The following is an 18,295-nucleotide window of genomic DNA, read 5'->3' as shown; positions in this document are numbered from 1 at the left end:
TATCACATTGGGACCCACCACAGCTAATAAAGGTATTGTGAAAATGTTGAAACATTTTGTTGTGTTCTTAAACTTCTTTTTTGATATAATTAAATTCGGTGAGCCAAAATTCAATGTTTCATGCACAATATTTTTGGGGAGAAAAGCATTTTCCCCCCTTTATGTTTAGGCTAGTTCACAATTCCCTCTTTTATCTTTAAAATCAACCAATTTTCTAATTTATGTTTGGAAAATGAGCAAATACCCCCAATTTGTAACTTTCTTAGTTAAATCTGATGAAAAGTTTTGAAGAAATTATTAGTTGTACACCACAAAGAAGAGGAAAAAAAAAAATTTAAGGATTGCATTGTTGTTTCAAATACCCCCGATTTGTTACTTTCTTAGTTAAATCTGACAAAAGGTTTTGAAGAAATTATTAGTTGTACACCACAATGAAGAGAAATAAAATAATTAAGGATTGCATTGTTGTTTTCTTAGATTACATTTGTAATCATTGTAATTTCACTGGGTTTAATTAAAAAAGTAATTAACAAATTGGAAGTATTTGCTTATTTCCCAAACATAGAAAGAGAAATTGGTTGGTTTCAAAGATAATGGGGGAGAATTGTGAAGTACCCCAAATATAGAGGGGTGAATGTAGTTTTTCCTTCATTTTGTTTTTTCTGCTAGCAGTTTTTTTTTTTTACTTATTTTTATGCATCGTTTAAAATTTAGAAAAAAAAAAACATAGTTTTGCACACATAAAACCCAAAATGACCAGCAGAAAAAAAAAAGGAAAAAAAACATTTTCTCCCTTTTATGTTTGAGGTAGTTTCATCCCCACTTAAACTTTAAAACTAAGCAATTTCCCCCTTTATATTTCGGAAGTGAGCAAGTATCTCCCACTATTACTCTCTTAGTTAAACCCTAACAAAATTTTATAATTCATAAAATATTCAATTGTGTAATGTCTAAAATATCCTTACTAAATTTTAATATCCCAAAAATTTTCTTCACATATTTTGAATTTTATATGGTAGTCATGTTTGAAAAGTTGAAATGGTAATATAGGGTATTTTATTTGTTACCTAAAGAACACTAATTTCTAGTTTAAATCTTCTACACTTATAATTTTATCTAATAGAAACTTTAATGACACATGCCATTTTTTATCTTGTTTTTTCTTTTTTCTTTTCTTTTCTTGTTTAAAAGTGTGTTCATTCAAAATTAAGTAAGTTTAACATCGTAGCTAAACTCATAAAATGTAAAATGATAAAAGAAAAATATATGAATAACAAAATCTTTATTGTGGATACTTGTAGGTATTTGATGAATAGTTTCGATTTTAACATATGTCATCATTCATTGCAAAATTTTAAATATTGTGACAATGGTTTAGTAAAACTCAGTTGCTTATTATTGAAAGATAATGACATTTGTTATAATTCTTAGAATCTTTTAATGAGTGGTTATTGCAGTTAGTAAACAAGTTCTAAGAAACTATTATAATAAATAGATAGTCATAAATTTTTTTGATGAATGATATTCATATATTATATAACTACTCTAAGTTTAATTACAAAATTTTATATTTCTGAAGTTCTATTTGAATTTTACCACTTAAGGGGCATCACGCTTGCCACCCAAACTAGAATATTATAATTTGTGAAACTTAGGTCTTGTTTGGATGGTGAATGATTGATATCTCATCACTCATTACTCAAAAACCATCATTCAAAACTCATCACTCTATAACTCATTTTCTATCACTTGAAAATCTCCAACTTATATCCAGTTTTGTTTGGCCCTTAAACTCAGTTAAGTTTTCTGAAAACTCAAAAATCTCAACTTTTTGTGGGATCCATAGACTGACTTGGTGCAGTGAAAACAGAATATCAAACCCAACACCCAACTGAAAAAACCCATCACTGGGCAAATCACAAAACATCAAACCAATCCACCATAGCAAATCCGACCATTCACACCACCAATACCTTCAACACCACAACAAATTACACTATAAAGCTTAGAAAGAATTAAAAGAGGGAAAAAAAAGAAGAGAAAAGATCATGAAAAGTGAAAGAAAGAAAGAAAGAAAAAGAAGTACACACCAAAAACATGGATTGGCTAGCTATATCGCCCATGCATGCATGAAAGCATTTCAAGTAATGGACCATGCTTTCTCTTTCTTCAAACCTTTAATCTTCCTCTTTTCTCTGACTTCTTTTTTGGTGAACAAACGAACTAATTAAGACTCCCTCGTTTGTTAGTTCTTCATTTTGATTAACGTCTGTCAAGCTTAGAGATTCTTTCATTTTGATATTAGTACAAAATGAAGTACACACCAAAAACATGCTTTATTTAAGATAAGGAAACATTACAGGCATTGTAACGAAGCGTGAATATTTTAAGGAATACAACTCAATACAGCAACTTACTAAGAAAACAAAAGAACTCCACACAATTCAACTCACAACATTTTTGCAAAGAAGAGTGAATATCCAAAGGAATTCGACTCAACCCAGCAACTTATTTAGGAAAACAAAAGAACACCACACAATTCAACTCACAACATTTTTTGTAAAGAAAAAGAAAGACTCAAAGAAACCTTACTAAGGCAAAGTTGACTCTTCCTTTGGCAAGGCTGTTGATAGAGTCATGTCCTTGAAGTACATCCCTTCATTAATTTGTGCTGGTACAGCACCTTGCAATATGGTTTGGAGGTAGTGGCTTGGGAATCACATTTTGATCTATCAAGTTCTGAATCTCATTCCTCAACCACATGCAATTGTCTGTGTTATGTCCTACACTTTGGTGAAAGGCACAAAACTCGTTTGTATTCCAACATGGAGGAATGGAGTATGGTGGAGGAAATGAGTATGGTAGAGGAGTGGGATAAAGAGGCTTGAGGTACCCTTTCTTACACAAGAGTTCGAAGGCCTTCGATAAAGGTACATGGAGATCATCAAATGGCCTTCCTTGACATCCAATTGGAAAATGCATCTGGCCCATTGTTTATAGTGCTAAACCAGCTGCTACACTCTTTCTTGGCCTGCAACTTCCCCTCATTCTGGTCTAGTTCACCTTTGTTAATTGCATCTTCAATTTTTATTCCACATTCATGTAGTTGCTCGAAATCCATTATAGGAGAGCAAAACATACGATTGTAGTAGACGGGTGCAAGGTTCTTGATGATTATGTTGACCTGCTCTTTCTCATTTGGTCGGTCGATCATCTTTGCAGCCGTCTGTTTCCAACGGACAATGAACTCAGAAAAGGTTTCATTGGGCTTTTGCCGTGTGGTCTCGAGATCTCTTAGAGTCACGTCCAAGTGAATTTTGTAGGAGAAATGTTTCATGAATTCCTTCTGGAGCTCATCCCACGTTTTGGTATTCTTCGCATTTGAAGAGCGGTACCATCTTTCAGCATTGCCAGTCAGTGACGTGGGAAAGGCATAAGCTTTTTGGTCATCGCGTAGCCCTCCCGTGACTCCCGTCCCTGCCATCATCAAAAACTTTCTTATGTGTAGCTCCGGGTCACCGGTTCCGTCGAATTTGTCAATGTCAGAAATCTTGAACTCTGCCGGAAACGGTGCTTGAGGACTTTCGGGGATGTGTTCCCCATCATCCACCCGAGACATTTTTTGTTTCAAAATTTCCACTTCAGCTTTCATATCTTCGAGATAATTGCCTTTCAAAAATTCGTTGCGTATTAGGCGTCTTACATCATTTATTTCAACGATGCTAAGCGTAGGCGGACCGGTGTCGTCCGTGGTTGTCTGTGTGTCGGGCATGTTGCTAGTACTCTACTTAAGGTGTTGGGATGTGCTTTTTGGAAGTTTGTAGGTTTATCGCGCCTGAAACAAAAACAAAACAAAAAAAAAAAAAACAAAAAACAAAAAAATCAAATTAATAAATGACAGTATGACACCATTTGCTATAAGTTATAGACCTAAAGTCTTTGTCAGCCCTTCTACTTGAAAACATCTTATTGATTAATATTCATGGGTATCCATATTATTTTACAAAGTTGTCTATTCCGTTTCTAGTTTATCTGTTGGAACAAAATATATTGGTACAGGTTTATTCTAACATAAAATTTGAGGAATGCACATTAATTTTGACATTTAAATTCCTGAAAAGGTGATAATTACAAAAAAAATTGTTATTTGTAACGAAATTTTTTCAACAATTACCAAAAACTGTTGTAAAAACTAGCTTTTTCGGTGGCAATTGCCGATGACAGCATACAAGAAATAGACCAAAAGTATTATTAAAAAAAAAGAATAGATCAAAATAATTATTAAATTTTTTTATTAAAAAGTACATACTTGTAACTATACAACCAATGATCAAACGCAATAGGAAAAGATCAGCTTCTCAGTGACATAGGTACAAATACAATAGACAACTAACAAGGTATAAAAAATAATAGTCTGTCAGAGTCAGACAAATAACAGGGTACAGATACAACAAACAAGGCACAAATACACCGTACCTCGTCTTAGGCTGCAGACTCCGGAATCCACGCTGATAACATAGGAAAAGATCAGCTTCTCAGTGACAATACTACTCTGCTTTTGGATATAGATTCTGGCTCACAGTATTTAATGAGGGATAAGGGAGTTCTTAATGGCTCACAGGATTTAAGGAGAGATAAGAAAGATATTTTTGTCAGAGAAGATGCTGGTGCCTCTTCAGAATCTTCATATGTGTTGGGCGGGGTTGACAACTCCGAGGATAATATAGTGGGCTTGCTTAAGCCCAACAAAAATGAAAATAAAAGAAAGGGGGTTTTAAAAACAAAAAAAGGGCCTCCCACCAATATGTCCAATCCAGCCATAAGGAGAAGCCCACGTAAAGGAACTCTCTTAAGTGCACAGGATGTACCACGTGTGAAGGAGGGTGCCATGCAATCAACTAGTGAGTACGTAGTTAAAAGGAAACAAGAGCATGCATGCACGTCATTTGATGAGAGCTTAGAAATTAAAAAGAAGATGTGTATGGAAGAGGAAATCAGGCAATTCAGTGCTTTGTTGGCTGAGCACTTGGGATCGGCAGAGGCTATTGGGCAGCCTCGCCAGGCACAATGAGTCTATTAAGTTGAAACTATCGGGAGCTTGGGAACCGCTGGTTAGTTAACGCCTTGGGAAAGGTTGTTCAAAAAGAAGATCCCAAACTAGTCTTCCTCATGGAGGCAAAGTCAGATAAGAAGGATTGTAAGGATATGGTTAAGGAAAAATGCAATATGAAGGACGGTCTGGTTGTTTCGAGTATTGGTAAGAGTGGGGGCTTGGCTTTATACTAGAAGGATGGGGTAATTGTGGTGGTTCAATTGTACTCTCAAACACATATTGATGCTTTAGTGTATGGGGGGGGGCAGATGTGGGGTGGTGGCACTTCACTGGTTTCTATGGAAACCCAGACACAGCTAAGCGCCCTGAGTCTTGGGCTAAACTTAAATATCTCAAGGGTGTCTCTGCGTTGCCTTGGATGACAATTGGAGATTTCAATGAGATTACTAGTGCATCGGAGAAGGAGGGAGGTAGCGTCAGACCGAGACAACAGATGGCGAATTTCAATGAGACCATAAATTCCTGTGGCCTGCGTGATTTAGGGTACAATGGTCCTAAGTTTACCTGGAACTACGAGAGGGCAGATGGTGTGCGGATACGTGAGAGGTTGGATAGAGCGTTGGCCACCACCGAATGGGCCAGGTTGTTTCCATTGGCAAAGTTATATCACTTATCATCACCAGTGTCAGACCATGCTCCCTTGGTGTTGCGTATGGTCCCAAAGCTGAGGAGCAAAAGACAAGAAAATATTCTGGTTTGAATTAATGTGGTTGAAAGACCAACGGTGTGAGCAGGTGGTGTTTGATGCATGGCAAAAAGGATTGAGTTCAGGGGAAGACAATCCATTATAGAACTGCTTGGATCAATGCAAGTCTAGTCTGGATGACTGGAATAAAACGGTTTTTGGAAATGTGGGTAAAAAGGTGGCTGAGCTCCAAAAGAAAGTAGAATGGCTAGAGCTTCAGCCTTCATCAACTAAGACTAACCAAGCCTTGAGGAGTACTAGGTCCGAACTGAGTAGTTAGCTTGACAAGGAGGATGAAATGTGGAGACAATGGTAAAGGCTTAATTGGTTCCAAGCTGGAGATAGGAACACGAGTTTTTTCCATGCGAAGGCTTCCTCTAGGCAAAAGAAGAACCTCATTACAGGTATGTTTGATGACGAGGCAATGTGGCAAGAAGAGGAGATGAAGGTTAAGGAAATTGTTGTGGGACACTACCAAAATCTTTTTCAGTCAAACAACCCCACAGAATTCACAGAGCTACTTGTTGCCGTCCAAAGAAAGGTAACCCCTGCCATGAATCACGAGCTCACCAGAGAATATAGTGTTCGGGAAGTGAAGGCTGCTCTAAAGCAAATGTATCCACTTAAAGCACCAGGCCCGGATGGGATGCCTCCCCTGTTTTTCCAGCACTTCTGGCCTACCTGCAGAAATATGGTCTCTAAGACGGTACTGGACTTCTTAAACCAAGGTATCTCTCCCCCAAACTTTAACGAAACTCATATTGTATTAATTCCTAAGGTCAATGAACCTAAAAGGGTGACGGATTACAGACCCATAAGCCTGTGCAATGTCATTTATAAGATTGCATTAAAGGTTATTGCAAACAAACTAAAAAATATTCTTCCCTCTATCGTCAGTGAAACCTAAAGTGCTTTCGTGCACGGCAGGTTGATCACCGACAATATACTTGTCGCCTTTGAAACTATGCACCACATTAGCAATAAGAAGACAGGAAAAGTGGGGGAGATGGCGCTTAAACTGGATATGAGTAAGGCATACGATAAGGTAGAATGGGGGTGCTTGGAGAAAATTATGGAGAAGCTGGGCTTTGATGAGAGGTGGAGGGGATTGGTCATGAGATGTGTGAGGACTGTCACGTATTCAATCAAAATCAATGGTAGCCTGAGAGGCCATATTTGTCATGACCCAAATCCATGAAACATGAATTTAGATACATGACTAATTTGCTAACTTTACCTAGCTCAATAAACATAATTTATTTAAACATTGTTCCATAAAACTCCAAATAAACAATGCTTCTGATAAACCTCTTATAATAACTAAAATCCACAATTTATAATAATCTCCAAAATATTGTGAAGTCTAAGCGGAATAAAAAAAAAAATAAAAACTAATAATCTTTTCAAAACTCCACAAATTGAAAATAAACTCCACTATATAAAATGTGAACTACAAAACAAAGGTAACTAAAATTTTATGAGTCTTCAAGTAACACTGAAGCCGCCTACAACTTCCACGCTCTACCTTGCACCTCACAAGCGGTCCAAAGGTTCTAATTCCCAACTATGCTTTAATCTGAAAATATTAATTGATGGGGTGAGCCACACATCTAGTAAGTAATTATACAGAATACACAACGGAATAGAGTCAAGAAAAGTACGAGTTTGATTTCACAATTTCACTCAAAATATCCAATATAGTTTTCAAAACATGTAAAGAATCACTTAATACACATATAATCATATCTTAAAGTCTTTTGGAAACACATACAAATAATTGATCAGAGCACAGTGTCACATATACACATCACATATTCTCACATACAATCCTATGAGCGGATACCAACATCTAACCCCTGCTGGTGAGGGATCAACACATATTCTCACATACAATCCTGTGAGCGGATTTACACATATATCTGATCAATTCTAAAAACACTCATTTTGAGTCACATATCACAAACAATAAAGTTTATACAACATATAATAATTTTCTCAATATTAACAATTGTTCCAACAATAAAGATATATTGAATACCACAATATCAAATTGAAACATAAATCAAAAGATGCTTGACTCTCTTAGGGAACGAATAGGAACTGAAGAGTTTATATAAATGTTTTTACAATTCTTGAATAAGTTTGAAAATCCAGTTTGCTAAAAGGAACGTCTTAAATACCATTTGAAAAACAAGAATATGATTTCGAAATCGTTGGTTTGAAATAATTTAAAGAAAAAAAATCTTTTTAGAAAACTTACTTTGAAACTCAATTATTTTCAGAAAATAGTTTAGTTAAAAATCATCTTTTATATGGGTTTTGGACATTTAAAACGTTATTTAAAATTTGAAATTTCTTTTAAAACATTATGTAAAAGCCAATTAAAATTTCTCTTTCAATAGTGTAAAAATGCTTTTTGATAAACTTAAAAAAAAAATGTAAGCTTAAAAATATAACTTTGAAAATCTTTAACTTCTAAGAACCTAAAGAACAAAACTTGTGCATATCATGCATAATTACTTACTGCACTCGAATCACTCTGAAAGTCCAGCCAAAATAATCTCCAAAGAGCCTCAAGACACTCTTAAATAGGACCTATAATCAATTATGGAAATTATTTAATATCCTCTACAAAATATAAATTTTACTAAACTACAAAAACTGACTCACTAGTAAAATACTTTGTTGAACTAAATGATAGCACTAATGCAAAGTATCTCTACCCAAAAATGTGTTTTCCTTGAATTTATTAGAACGCAGAGGCATCAGCTAATACCTTAGAGTTTAAGTTGATATACATAACCCCAAACAAGCCATATTATATATATATATCCACCATAGAAAACTTTACAGCTATCCTAATATCCTAATATCCTATATATATATATATATATATATATATATATATATATATATATATATATATATAACACCACACTGGCATAGCATAAGTCCCAGAGGCAATGAAACCATAACCACATTATTTGACTTATATATCTGTCATATATATAGCCGCATTCCTTAACTTCTAGCATAATTTCAAGGCAAGGTCTCAGAGGCAAAACACAGCCGCAATCTTTGACTTCTTCTATCCGTTATATATATATATATATATATATATATACACACAAATCCAACAGAAGAAAAATAGCCACCTTCTTTGACTTCTTCTATAACCATTATATATATAAAAATATGTGTGTGTGTGTGTGTGTGTGTGTGTGTGTGTGTGTGTACCAATTCAATGGAAGAAGAATGGCCGAATTGTTTGACTTCAATCTAGGATTATATGTACAAATCCAATGGAAGACTTAAACCAAATATTGATTCGTGAAATCCCATGGCTCAAATCTAGCATCTAATCCAGCGGCAAATCTAAACGTTAGAATATAAATTTTAGGATCAAAATCAAATTTCTAAATAACCTTATAAATTTTTTTTTTTTTTTGTTTCTAATTGTGAGAAATCTTACCTTGAACAATCTGATTGTCTCTTCAATTGTATGTGCTCTAACTCGAAGGAAAACACCTCTTAGCCTCTTAGATAAAACCTTGACTATCTCTTCCTCTACCCTGTAGTTTGTATTATAAGATGTGGGCTTAGTGGGTAGTGGGCTGCAATAATAATTAAAAGAAAGCCTATAGCCCAACAATTATATTTTAAAGAAAACTCTTAAATAAAAATTATGTGGGGTATTACAATATTACTTCGTCAAGGGGCATCCGTCAGGGAGACCCATTATCACTATATCTTATCTTGCTGTGTGCAGAGGGGCTTTCAGCTCTTTTAAAAGATGCAGTGGTTACTTTGTGAGTTTATTGAGGCATCTATGGGAAATAACCCGTCATATTCTTGGCAAAGCATCATGGTTGCTTAGGCCGTGGTCAAGGAAGGGATTAAATGGAGGGTTGGCAACGGTAGGAACATCCGGATATGGGTGGACAGGTGGCTGCCTTTAGGCCTAACTCACAAAGTAGCTTCTCCCAGGTTATTTCTGAACCCGGACACACTGGTTAGGGAGCTCATAGACCAAGAAAATGCCAGATGGAAATCAGATGTCTTGGCTACCTTATTTCTCCCATATGAGGTTGATATCATACAGAGTATACCCCTGAGCTCCCATCTTCCGGAAGATAAGCTAGTATGGGTGGAGTCACCAAATGGAAAGTTTAGCGTCCGCAGTGCATACGCAGTAGCAACAAGACTCTCACTACACCCCAACAAAGGCGCTAGCTCGGATTTCGGTCTAGGTCGGCAATTTTGGAATAAGTTATGGGCCCTTCCCCTCCCACACAAGACTAGACACTTCGCATGGCGAGCTTGCCGTGACATTTTGCCCACCAAGATAAACCTCCTAAAGCGAAAAGTTGTGCAGGACAGCCTCTGTGACGGTTATAGGATGGAAGTTGAAACAACGGGGCATGCTTTCATCACCTGCCCAAGAGCATGTGAGGTGTGGGCTTGTTCAAAAACTGTGTTACTAGGTGGTGCTCTCTCTTTGACCTCCTTCTATGATTTAATATGGAAGATGCTTATGGTGGACCAAGTAGATGCGGACAGGGTGGCTCGAGTGGTCACTTTAGCATGGGCAATGTGGCATAACAAAAATGAAGTTAAACAGGGAGCTCAGAGGAAACCAGGCAACGTGTTGGTGAGATGGACGGCATCCTACTTAGAAGAATATAGTGTTGTCATTACTGCACAATCAAACCTAGAGCCTATCATGCAGAGTACCGCGGCATGGTCCCCTCCACCTCGGCCTTTGTTCAAGATAAATGCTAATGGTGCGGTAGCTACAGCAGCAAAGATGTCAGGTGTTGGTATGATTGTTAAAGATGAGCTGGGTAGGATGGAGGCAACGATGTGCAGGAATTTGAACACCCCTTTAGGTGCCATTGAGATCGAATCCATGGCTATTGAGGCTGGGTTGCTGTTCGCAGAAGATATCGGCATCTGGGACATTATGGTGGAGAGAGACTCTTTAATCTTGGTCAAAGCTCTGAATGGAACTTCTACTCCACCATCTGCGGTATTGGCAGTTGTACAAGGTATTTTGGACCTTAGCTTGAGCTTCCGTAAGGTGGAATTCTCACATGTTAAAAGGCAAGGGAACAGCCCGACTCACTTTTTAGCAAAACATGCTCTTAGCATTGTCGATTTGTGCGTTTCCTTAGTGTAAGTTCATTCATATTTCCCACAATAACTTCAGGAGGATGATTCAACTGAATTTTGGAGGAAGGTCCTTTCTTTTCATGAAATTCGAAATCAAGTGAGGTAGATCTGTCTGCTAGACCTTCTGCAACACTTGGAGTACTGGGAGTACTTAGAGAGGCAGGCTCTTGATTAACTGGTTCTTGAATGTCCTTGGGCTCGAGAGGAAGAATTTCTTTAGGGATTTCCTCACTGGCATTCTCAGAACTAAACTCCAAAGCTTCATCAATAACAACATTTACTGTTTCCATTACCTTCTTGGTTCTCTTGTTGTATACCCGATAAGCCTTGCTCGTAGAGGAGTAACCCAAGAATATTCCTTCATCACTTCGAGAGTCAAATTTTTCCACATTCTCTCTATCCTTGAGAATGAAATAAGTACTTTCAAAGATTCTAAAAGACTTGACATTCGGCTTCCTTCCCTTCCATAGCTCATAGGGAGTCTTTTTGGTACTAGGTCGGAAGTATATGCTGTTAACCATATGACACGTAGTGTTGACGGCTTCTCCCCACAAGTTTCTAGCCACACCCTTATTGTGCAACATGGCTCTAGCCATCTCCTAAATAACCCTATTCTTTCTTTCTACTACATCATTCTGTTGAGGAGTAATAGGAGCAGAGAATTCTTGAGATATACCTAATCTAGTGCAAAAAGACTCAATGTATGAGTTTTCGAATTCTTTTCCATGATCACTTCGAACTTGATCAATCTTTAAACTCTTCTTATTTTGCAATCTTGTGCACAAGGCTTCGATGTGCTCAGGAGCATCTGACTTGGATCTTAGAAGAACGACCCAAAAGTACCTAGTGAAGTCATCTACCACAACCATGATGTATCTTTTCCCCCCAAGAGACTCAGTTTAAGTTGGACCCATAAGATCCATATGTAGTAGCTCTAATGGTCTAGATATGGCAGATGTCTGAGTACCTGAATGTTTAGCTTTTGTTTGTTTCCCAAGCTGGCATGGTTCACACATAACATTGTCCACTCTACTAAGCTTTGGTGTCCCTAACACTGATTCATGCTTAGATACAATTGAGAGATGTTTGTAACTAGCATGTCCCATCCTTTGGTGCTATAGATCTTCATTTGGCAAATGAATACTATTGCATACAATATCAGCATTAGGTACCAGACCATAACAATTGTCTAAAGTGCAAACACCACTTATGAGTTTCTTTCCAGATTCATCCAACACAAGGCATTTTTCTTTAGTGAATAGCACCATAAAGTCTTGATCACATATCTGACTTATGCTCAACAGGTTCACTCTCAAATCTTATATGTATAGCACATTTGCAATATTTGGCAGTCTAGGTAAAAAGATGATTCCCTTTCCTTTAATCTGTGATTTGCTCCCATCACCAAAAGTGACATTACCACCTTTCTTAGACTCGAAGACCTTAAAGAGAGAGCGATCTCCAGTCATGTGCCGTGAGCATCCACTATCAAGGTACCACAAGCATGTATCCATTACCTTGAATGCAGACTTCATCATAAGCACACTTCATGCTTTGATGACAGATCTGTAGGAATGGTGTTCTCTTTCATCTGCCATTTACAACCAAGGCCTTTAACCTTCACCTTTCTCAGATGAACTCCTCTGCACATTCTCATTCTGAGGCAGTCTAGTTTCTTCATTGTCATGTTAAGATCTTTTTCAATCATCATGATGGCTTTTAAATAACTTTTAGACTTGCATTTTCTGAAACACTCAATTAAATAGAGATTAAAAAAAACAAGATGTATTTGAGATAAGAGATCTTTTCTTGCCAATGGCAGCCATGACAATAGGGGTCAATGGATCAGACAGCAAAGATTAAACCCTAATCAGAGTGTGCCTACTCTGATACCACTTGATAGGCCAAAAAATGATGGAAAAAGACATGTTTGTATCACATACAAAACATGCGCAGCAGAAAATAAATGGATCTACTTAATTCGAAAATGATATCATGCACTATGTAAATTTCAGAATCTAAGAACAAGAGAGCATATCTTGGAGTGGTGAAATTCAAAACCAAAGATTAAAGTACTCAGGAACACTTTTATTTTCACTCCAATTCCACTTTACGCCTAAGAAGTGTGGTATCTCAATCAGTTTTTCAAGGAAGAATGATAGTGTGTCTCACTCTCACATACACACTATTTCACAATGATATCTATCTTTTCCATATATTAAAATTTTGTATGTTTCTCTCCTTGTAATTGATTATCTAATTGGGCTAGTCTTTTGAGCTTTTTCAATTGGGCTTTAGTATGTGGCTTGGATTGGGATCAAAATGGACCAATAAGATACTAGCTCCAATGGACCTTAGGCTTTTTTGTCAACTCTTGACAAGTCCAATGTTACCATTAACTATATTTAATACCACAATATAAATAGAGTTACACTCTAGGCCTTATTTATAAATTATATCCCAAGACTTTATTATATATGCAACCACTTCATAAAATATTCGTAGTACTACAAAGTCATGAATGTAGACTGCCACTTTGTAAATTACTACATCTTATCCTTGAGTACCCGGTTTAATCCTTTAAAGTTATTCATCATATATTTATGAAATCCAATTTCATAAATATATACTTTAGTAACTTCTTACCAAAGTGGTTAGGCCTAACTCTCTGAATAACTGATTCATTAAACTTATCTCAAGGGAATATTTTATATCTCTGTTAAAAAACTATGAATTCCATCTTGAGAATATATGTTCCATCAACACTAAATGTGCCTGCCCAACATACTGAGGTTTTGACTGTTACTTTAGATCTCACTTCTGATATATCAAAGCAACCTACATTTCATGATCAGGTCCATTATCCTCTCAGGATTAAGAGTTCATGTAAATAGAAGTCATGAGATTTATTATTCATTTGACAGTTATTAGGAGAATAATAAATCTCACAACGGTCCAGTTCAATATGTCTTAACTCTGAAAACATATCAACATATTAAGTAGAAGTTTCCACTTCCATGATTAAGATAAATCATCTTAGTTAATATGTTATAGTCTTCGCAAATAAAATGCTCAATTTCATCACTGACTATGAACTATAATTTTGAGTTTACAAAGAACTTGTGATTTATATCTTCTGTGACTTTTCACATAAATCACATACTATGCATCTCACGGATTATATGATAATGTCCCATATTCATGTTAGCATTATTTTAGATAATAATAAAACAACTTTATTAATCACAATATTAAGTCATACACAATGTCATACATAATGTCATACATAGTATCATACAATAGGATTTAAGGGCGCTAATTCTAAAAATCTGCTACTTGTCCTAAAGACTATTGTGCACTAATCTAACTCCCATTTCCTCCAAATGTGACTCGAAAGTCCTTTGGGGCAAGACTTTGGTAAGGGGATCAACTAGATTCTTTGCACTTTCAATCTTTGCTACTATTTCATCTCCATGAGCAATAATGTCTCGAATGATGTGGTACTTTCTTTCAATGTGCTTTCCTTTCTTATGATTCCTTGAATCTTTGGATTGTGCAACCGCTCCATTATTGTCACAAAACAATGTGATGGGAACTTGCTCCATTCTCACAACACCAAGATTAGAAAGAAATTTCTTGAGCCAAACAGCTTCCTTTGCTGTGTCACAAGCAGCAACATATTCAACTTCCATGGTGGAGTCTGCAATACAAGATTGCTTAACACTCCTCTAACTTATGGCTCTCCCTCAAAAGGTGAATACACAACCTGAAGTGGACTTTTTGAAATGAAGATCTGATTGAAAATCTGAATCTGTATAGTCAATGGGAATCAAATCCTCACATCAGTAAACAAGCACATAATCTCTCATTCTCCTAAGATACTTGAGAATATGCTTTACATCTTGCCAATGTTTTGGTCTTGGATTTGACTGATATCGGCTGACTATACCAACTGAATAACAAATATCCGGTCTAGTACAAAACATGGCATACATGAGACTTCCCACTGCTGAAGCATAAGGAACTTGTCTCATCATGTTTTCTTCCTCAAGAGTCTTGGGCCTTTGGTCATCAGACAGAGGAACTCCATATCTAAAAGGAAGCAATCATTTCTTGGAGTTTTGCATGCTAAACCGTTCTAGAACCTAATCTATATATCTAGCTTGTGATAAGCCTAACATCTTATTCTTGCGATCTCGCCAAAGCTTGATCCCTAGAATAAAGTTAGCCTTACCCAAGTCCTTCATATCAAATTGGCTTGACAACCAAACCTTTACAGATGACATCACCCCTACATCATTCCTTATGAGTAGAATATCATTAACATAAAGCACTAGGAACATTACTGCTTTATCTCGATGTCTTTTGTACACATGGTTCATCAAGATTTTATTCAAAACCAAATGACTTGATTGCTTGATCAAATCTAATGTTCTATGACCTAGATGCCTCCTTAAGTCCATAAATGGATCTTTTCAACTTGCATACCATATGCTCTTGGTTCTTTGCTATGAAACCTTCCGGTTACATAATATAGATTTCTTCTTCAAGATTGCCATTAAGAAATGCAGTCTTGACATCCATTTTCCAAATCTCATAATCATAGTGAGTAACAATGGATAAGAGAATTCTGATAGACTTAAGCATGGCTACTGGAGAAAAAGTTTCATCATAGTCAATACTTTCTTTTTGTGTGTACCCTTTCGCCACTAGCCTTGCTTTAAAGGTTTTAACCTTTCCATCTATCCCTCTCTTCCTCTTGTAAACCCAATTGCAACCAACAGGTTTAATGCCTTTAGGTGCCTCTACAAGATCCCAAACATGATTGGAATACATAGAATCTAATTCAAATTTCATAGCTTGGACCCAATGATGTGCATCTATATCATTCATTGCCTCCTCATAAGTGTAAGGATCCGATCCAGCCTCTTGTGAGATAGCTTCATAAGTTTCTCCCAAACCTATAAATCTTATAGGAGGCCAAACAATTCTCCCACTATGACGAGGCACCTAGGTATTAGACATCTTATGAGTAGTATCTTGTGGTGTATCTAATACAGCCACATCATCCCTAGTTTCATCTATTGGTTGTTTAATTACAGGTTCTTTCATTTTAGTCAATACAACTCTACTTCTAGGAGTAAAATTATTCATGTAGTCATTTCCCAAGAATTTGGCATTTGTGCTAACAAACACTTTATTATCCTTATGACTATAGAATAAACCTCCAACAGTTCCTTTTGGATACCTTACAAAGAAAACCACTTTTGTTTTAGACTGTAACTTGTCAGACTTTCCTTTCAACACATGTGCCAGACAACCCTAAATGTGGAGATGTCTCATACTAGGCTTACACCCATTCCACAACTCTACAGGTGTTTTAGGAACAGACTTTAAAGGTACTAAATTCAGAAGATACATAGCAGTATTTAAGGCATATGCCCAAAAGAAAATTGGTAGAGTCAAATAACTCAACATGGATCTAACAATATGTAAAAGAGTCTCATTCATTCTTTCTGCTACACCATTTTGTTGTGGAGTTCTAGGTGCAGTCAACCGGGATATAATCCCATTTGCAGTCAAGTAATCCTTGAAATCCCCAAGAAGGTATTCGCCACCTCGATCAGATCGAATGGCCTTTACGTTTATCTAATTGATTCTCAACTTCAGCCCTAAACTCTTTGAACTTTTCAAAGGCTTCAGACTTTCGTTTCATTTGGTACACATAAACAAATCTAGAGTAATCATCTGTGAAAGTAATGAAATACTCATAGCCACCTCTTGCTTGGATTGACATAGGACCACAAACATCTAAATGTACTAGTTTAGCAACTCTTGGGCTCTTTTACCTTTTGCATTAAAAGGTCATTTGGTCATTTTTCCCTCTAAACAAGATTCACAAACTAGAAAACCATCAAAGTCCCTGGGCCCTAAGAGTCCATCTTTGATAAGTCTTTGGATTCTGTTTGAATTAATATGACCTAAACGCAAGTGCCAAAGATATGCATCCCTAGTAGAAGGAAACTTTCTTTTTAATGATTTCACATGCGAATTATTATCTAATTCAGAATTGTATAATTCATGCTTATCAGGAGTTAAGATATAAAGACCATCAACAATATTGCTAGAACAGATAAACACTTTACCCTTCTTTATTACAACAATGTCTTTTAGGATAACACAATACCCATGTTTACCTAAATAAGTTGCAGAAATTAAATTCCTACAAACATTAGATACATAAAGACAGTCTTCCAATATTAAAACCCTAGACTCAAAGCATAAATTAACAACTCCAATAGCTACAACCGGAATCCTGCTCCCATCAGCCAAAGTAAGAAACAATTCCCCGTCATTCAGCTTTTTGGTCTCCTAAAACCCCTGCAAAGAATTGCAGATATGATTAGTACAACTTGAATCCACACACCAGGAATCTGTGGGATTCTATACCAAACATATTTCAAGAAGAAAGGAACTTTTCATACCCTTATTCTTGGCAGCTTTGAACTTTGGACAATTCCTCTTCCAATGTCCTTTTTCACCACAATGGAAACACTATCTTTTAGTTTTCTTTCCTTTGTTAGCAACTTCTAAGGAAATTTGTTTACCATCTTGCTTGGTGAAGTCCTTTTTCTTCTTACCCTTGCCTTTTGACTTAGGTTGAGAAGTAGAAGCTTCAGCCATATTGACATCCACACTAGAAGTACCAAGGATGCCTTCTGTTGCTACCAATTCATTCATTAATTCATACAATGAATAAATCTTTTTGTTCATATTATAATTGAGTCTCAATTCCTTGAATGATTCCAGTAGTGACTGGAGTATTATATCCACTTGGGATTCTCTATCAATATTGGCACCTAAAACCTCCAATGTATTCAGATTAGAGATCATTGTAAGACAATGCTCCCTCACTGAACTGCCTTTAGCCATTTTGGTATAATAAATCTGCCTCATGGTTTCTTGCCTTGCAGAACGGCCTTGCTCAAAAAAATATCTCCTTCAGACTTAGCATGATGTCTAAAACTAGTTCTACATCTTGCATTTGATGCTGTAGAACATTTGATATAGATGCTAGGACGTAGCACTTGGCCATCTCATTAAATTTCTGCCAATGATTATATCGTTGTTTTTCCTCAAGAGGAGCATCTAATGAAGGAAAGCTAGGACATGGTTAAGTAAACACATATTTGTTCTTTTTAGCTATAAGAACAATATCCAAATTTATTTTCCAGTCAACATAGTTGGATCCAACTAATTTATTTTGATTAAGAATAGTAACAAGTGGGCTAAATTATGCCATGATCAAATCTGAAAATAATAAA

General features: G+C 36.3%; 2 protein-coding genes across 2 annotated transcripts; one reads left to right on the top strand and one right to left on the bottom strand.

Annotated features, from left to right (window-relative positions):
* Positions 1–2,359: 2,359 nt before the first annotated feature.
* On the bottom strand, positions 2,360–4,602 carry LOC142636942 (uncharacterized). Its single transcript, XM_075811235.1, has 2 exons — positions 4,477–4,602; positions 2,360–3,835 (listed from the first exon to the last, which is right to left on the bottom strand). The coding sequence occupies exon 2, from the start codon at positions 3,770–3,772 to the stop codon at positions 2,945–2,947; it is 828 nt and encodes a 275-aa protein (XP_075667350.1). The 5' UTR covers positions 3,773–3,835; positions 4,477–4,602; the 3' UTR covers positions 2,360–2,944.
* A 567-nt stretch (positions 4,603–5,169) lies between these two features.
* Positions 5,170–5,813, top strand: LOC142633642 (uncharacterized). The gene is made up of 2 exons (XM_075807883.1): positions 5,170–5,257; positions 5,362–5,813. Exons 1-2 carry the CDS (start codon positions 5,170–5,172, stop codon positions 5,811–5,813), a joined length of 540 nt encoding a protein of 179 aa, XP_075663998.1.
* The last annotated feature ends 12,482 nt before the right edge of the window (positions 5,814–18,295 follow it).

The sequence above is a fragment of the Castanea sativa genome, chromosome 5, assembly GCF_040712315.1.
Source record: "Castanea sativa cultivar Marrone di Chiusa Pesio chromosome 5, ASM4071231v1".
Taxonomy (NCBI): Eukaryota; Viridiplantae; Streptophyta; class Magnoliopsida; order Fagales; family Fagaceae; genus Castanea; species Castanea sativa.
Note: the sequence above shows the minus strand (reverse complement) of the source record. Positions and strands in the feature narration are given on the sequence as shown.

What these genes read in the sequence shown, in the direction of transcription:
- LOC142636942 (XM_075811235.1), bottom strand. Translation starts at nt 3,772, where the DNA reads ATGCCCGACACACAGACAACCACGGACGACACCGGTCCGCCTACGCTT.
- LOC142633642 (XM_075807883.1), top strand. Translation starts at nt 5,170, where the DNA reads ATGGAGGCAAAGTCAGATAAGAAGGATTGTAAGGATATGGTTAAGGAA. An exon ending in TCTGGTTGTTTCGAGTATTG is followed by an intron (nt 5,258 to 5,361) that starts GTAAGAGTGGGG and finishes GGGGGGGGGCAG; the next exon opens with ATGTGGGGTGGTGGCACTTC.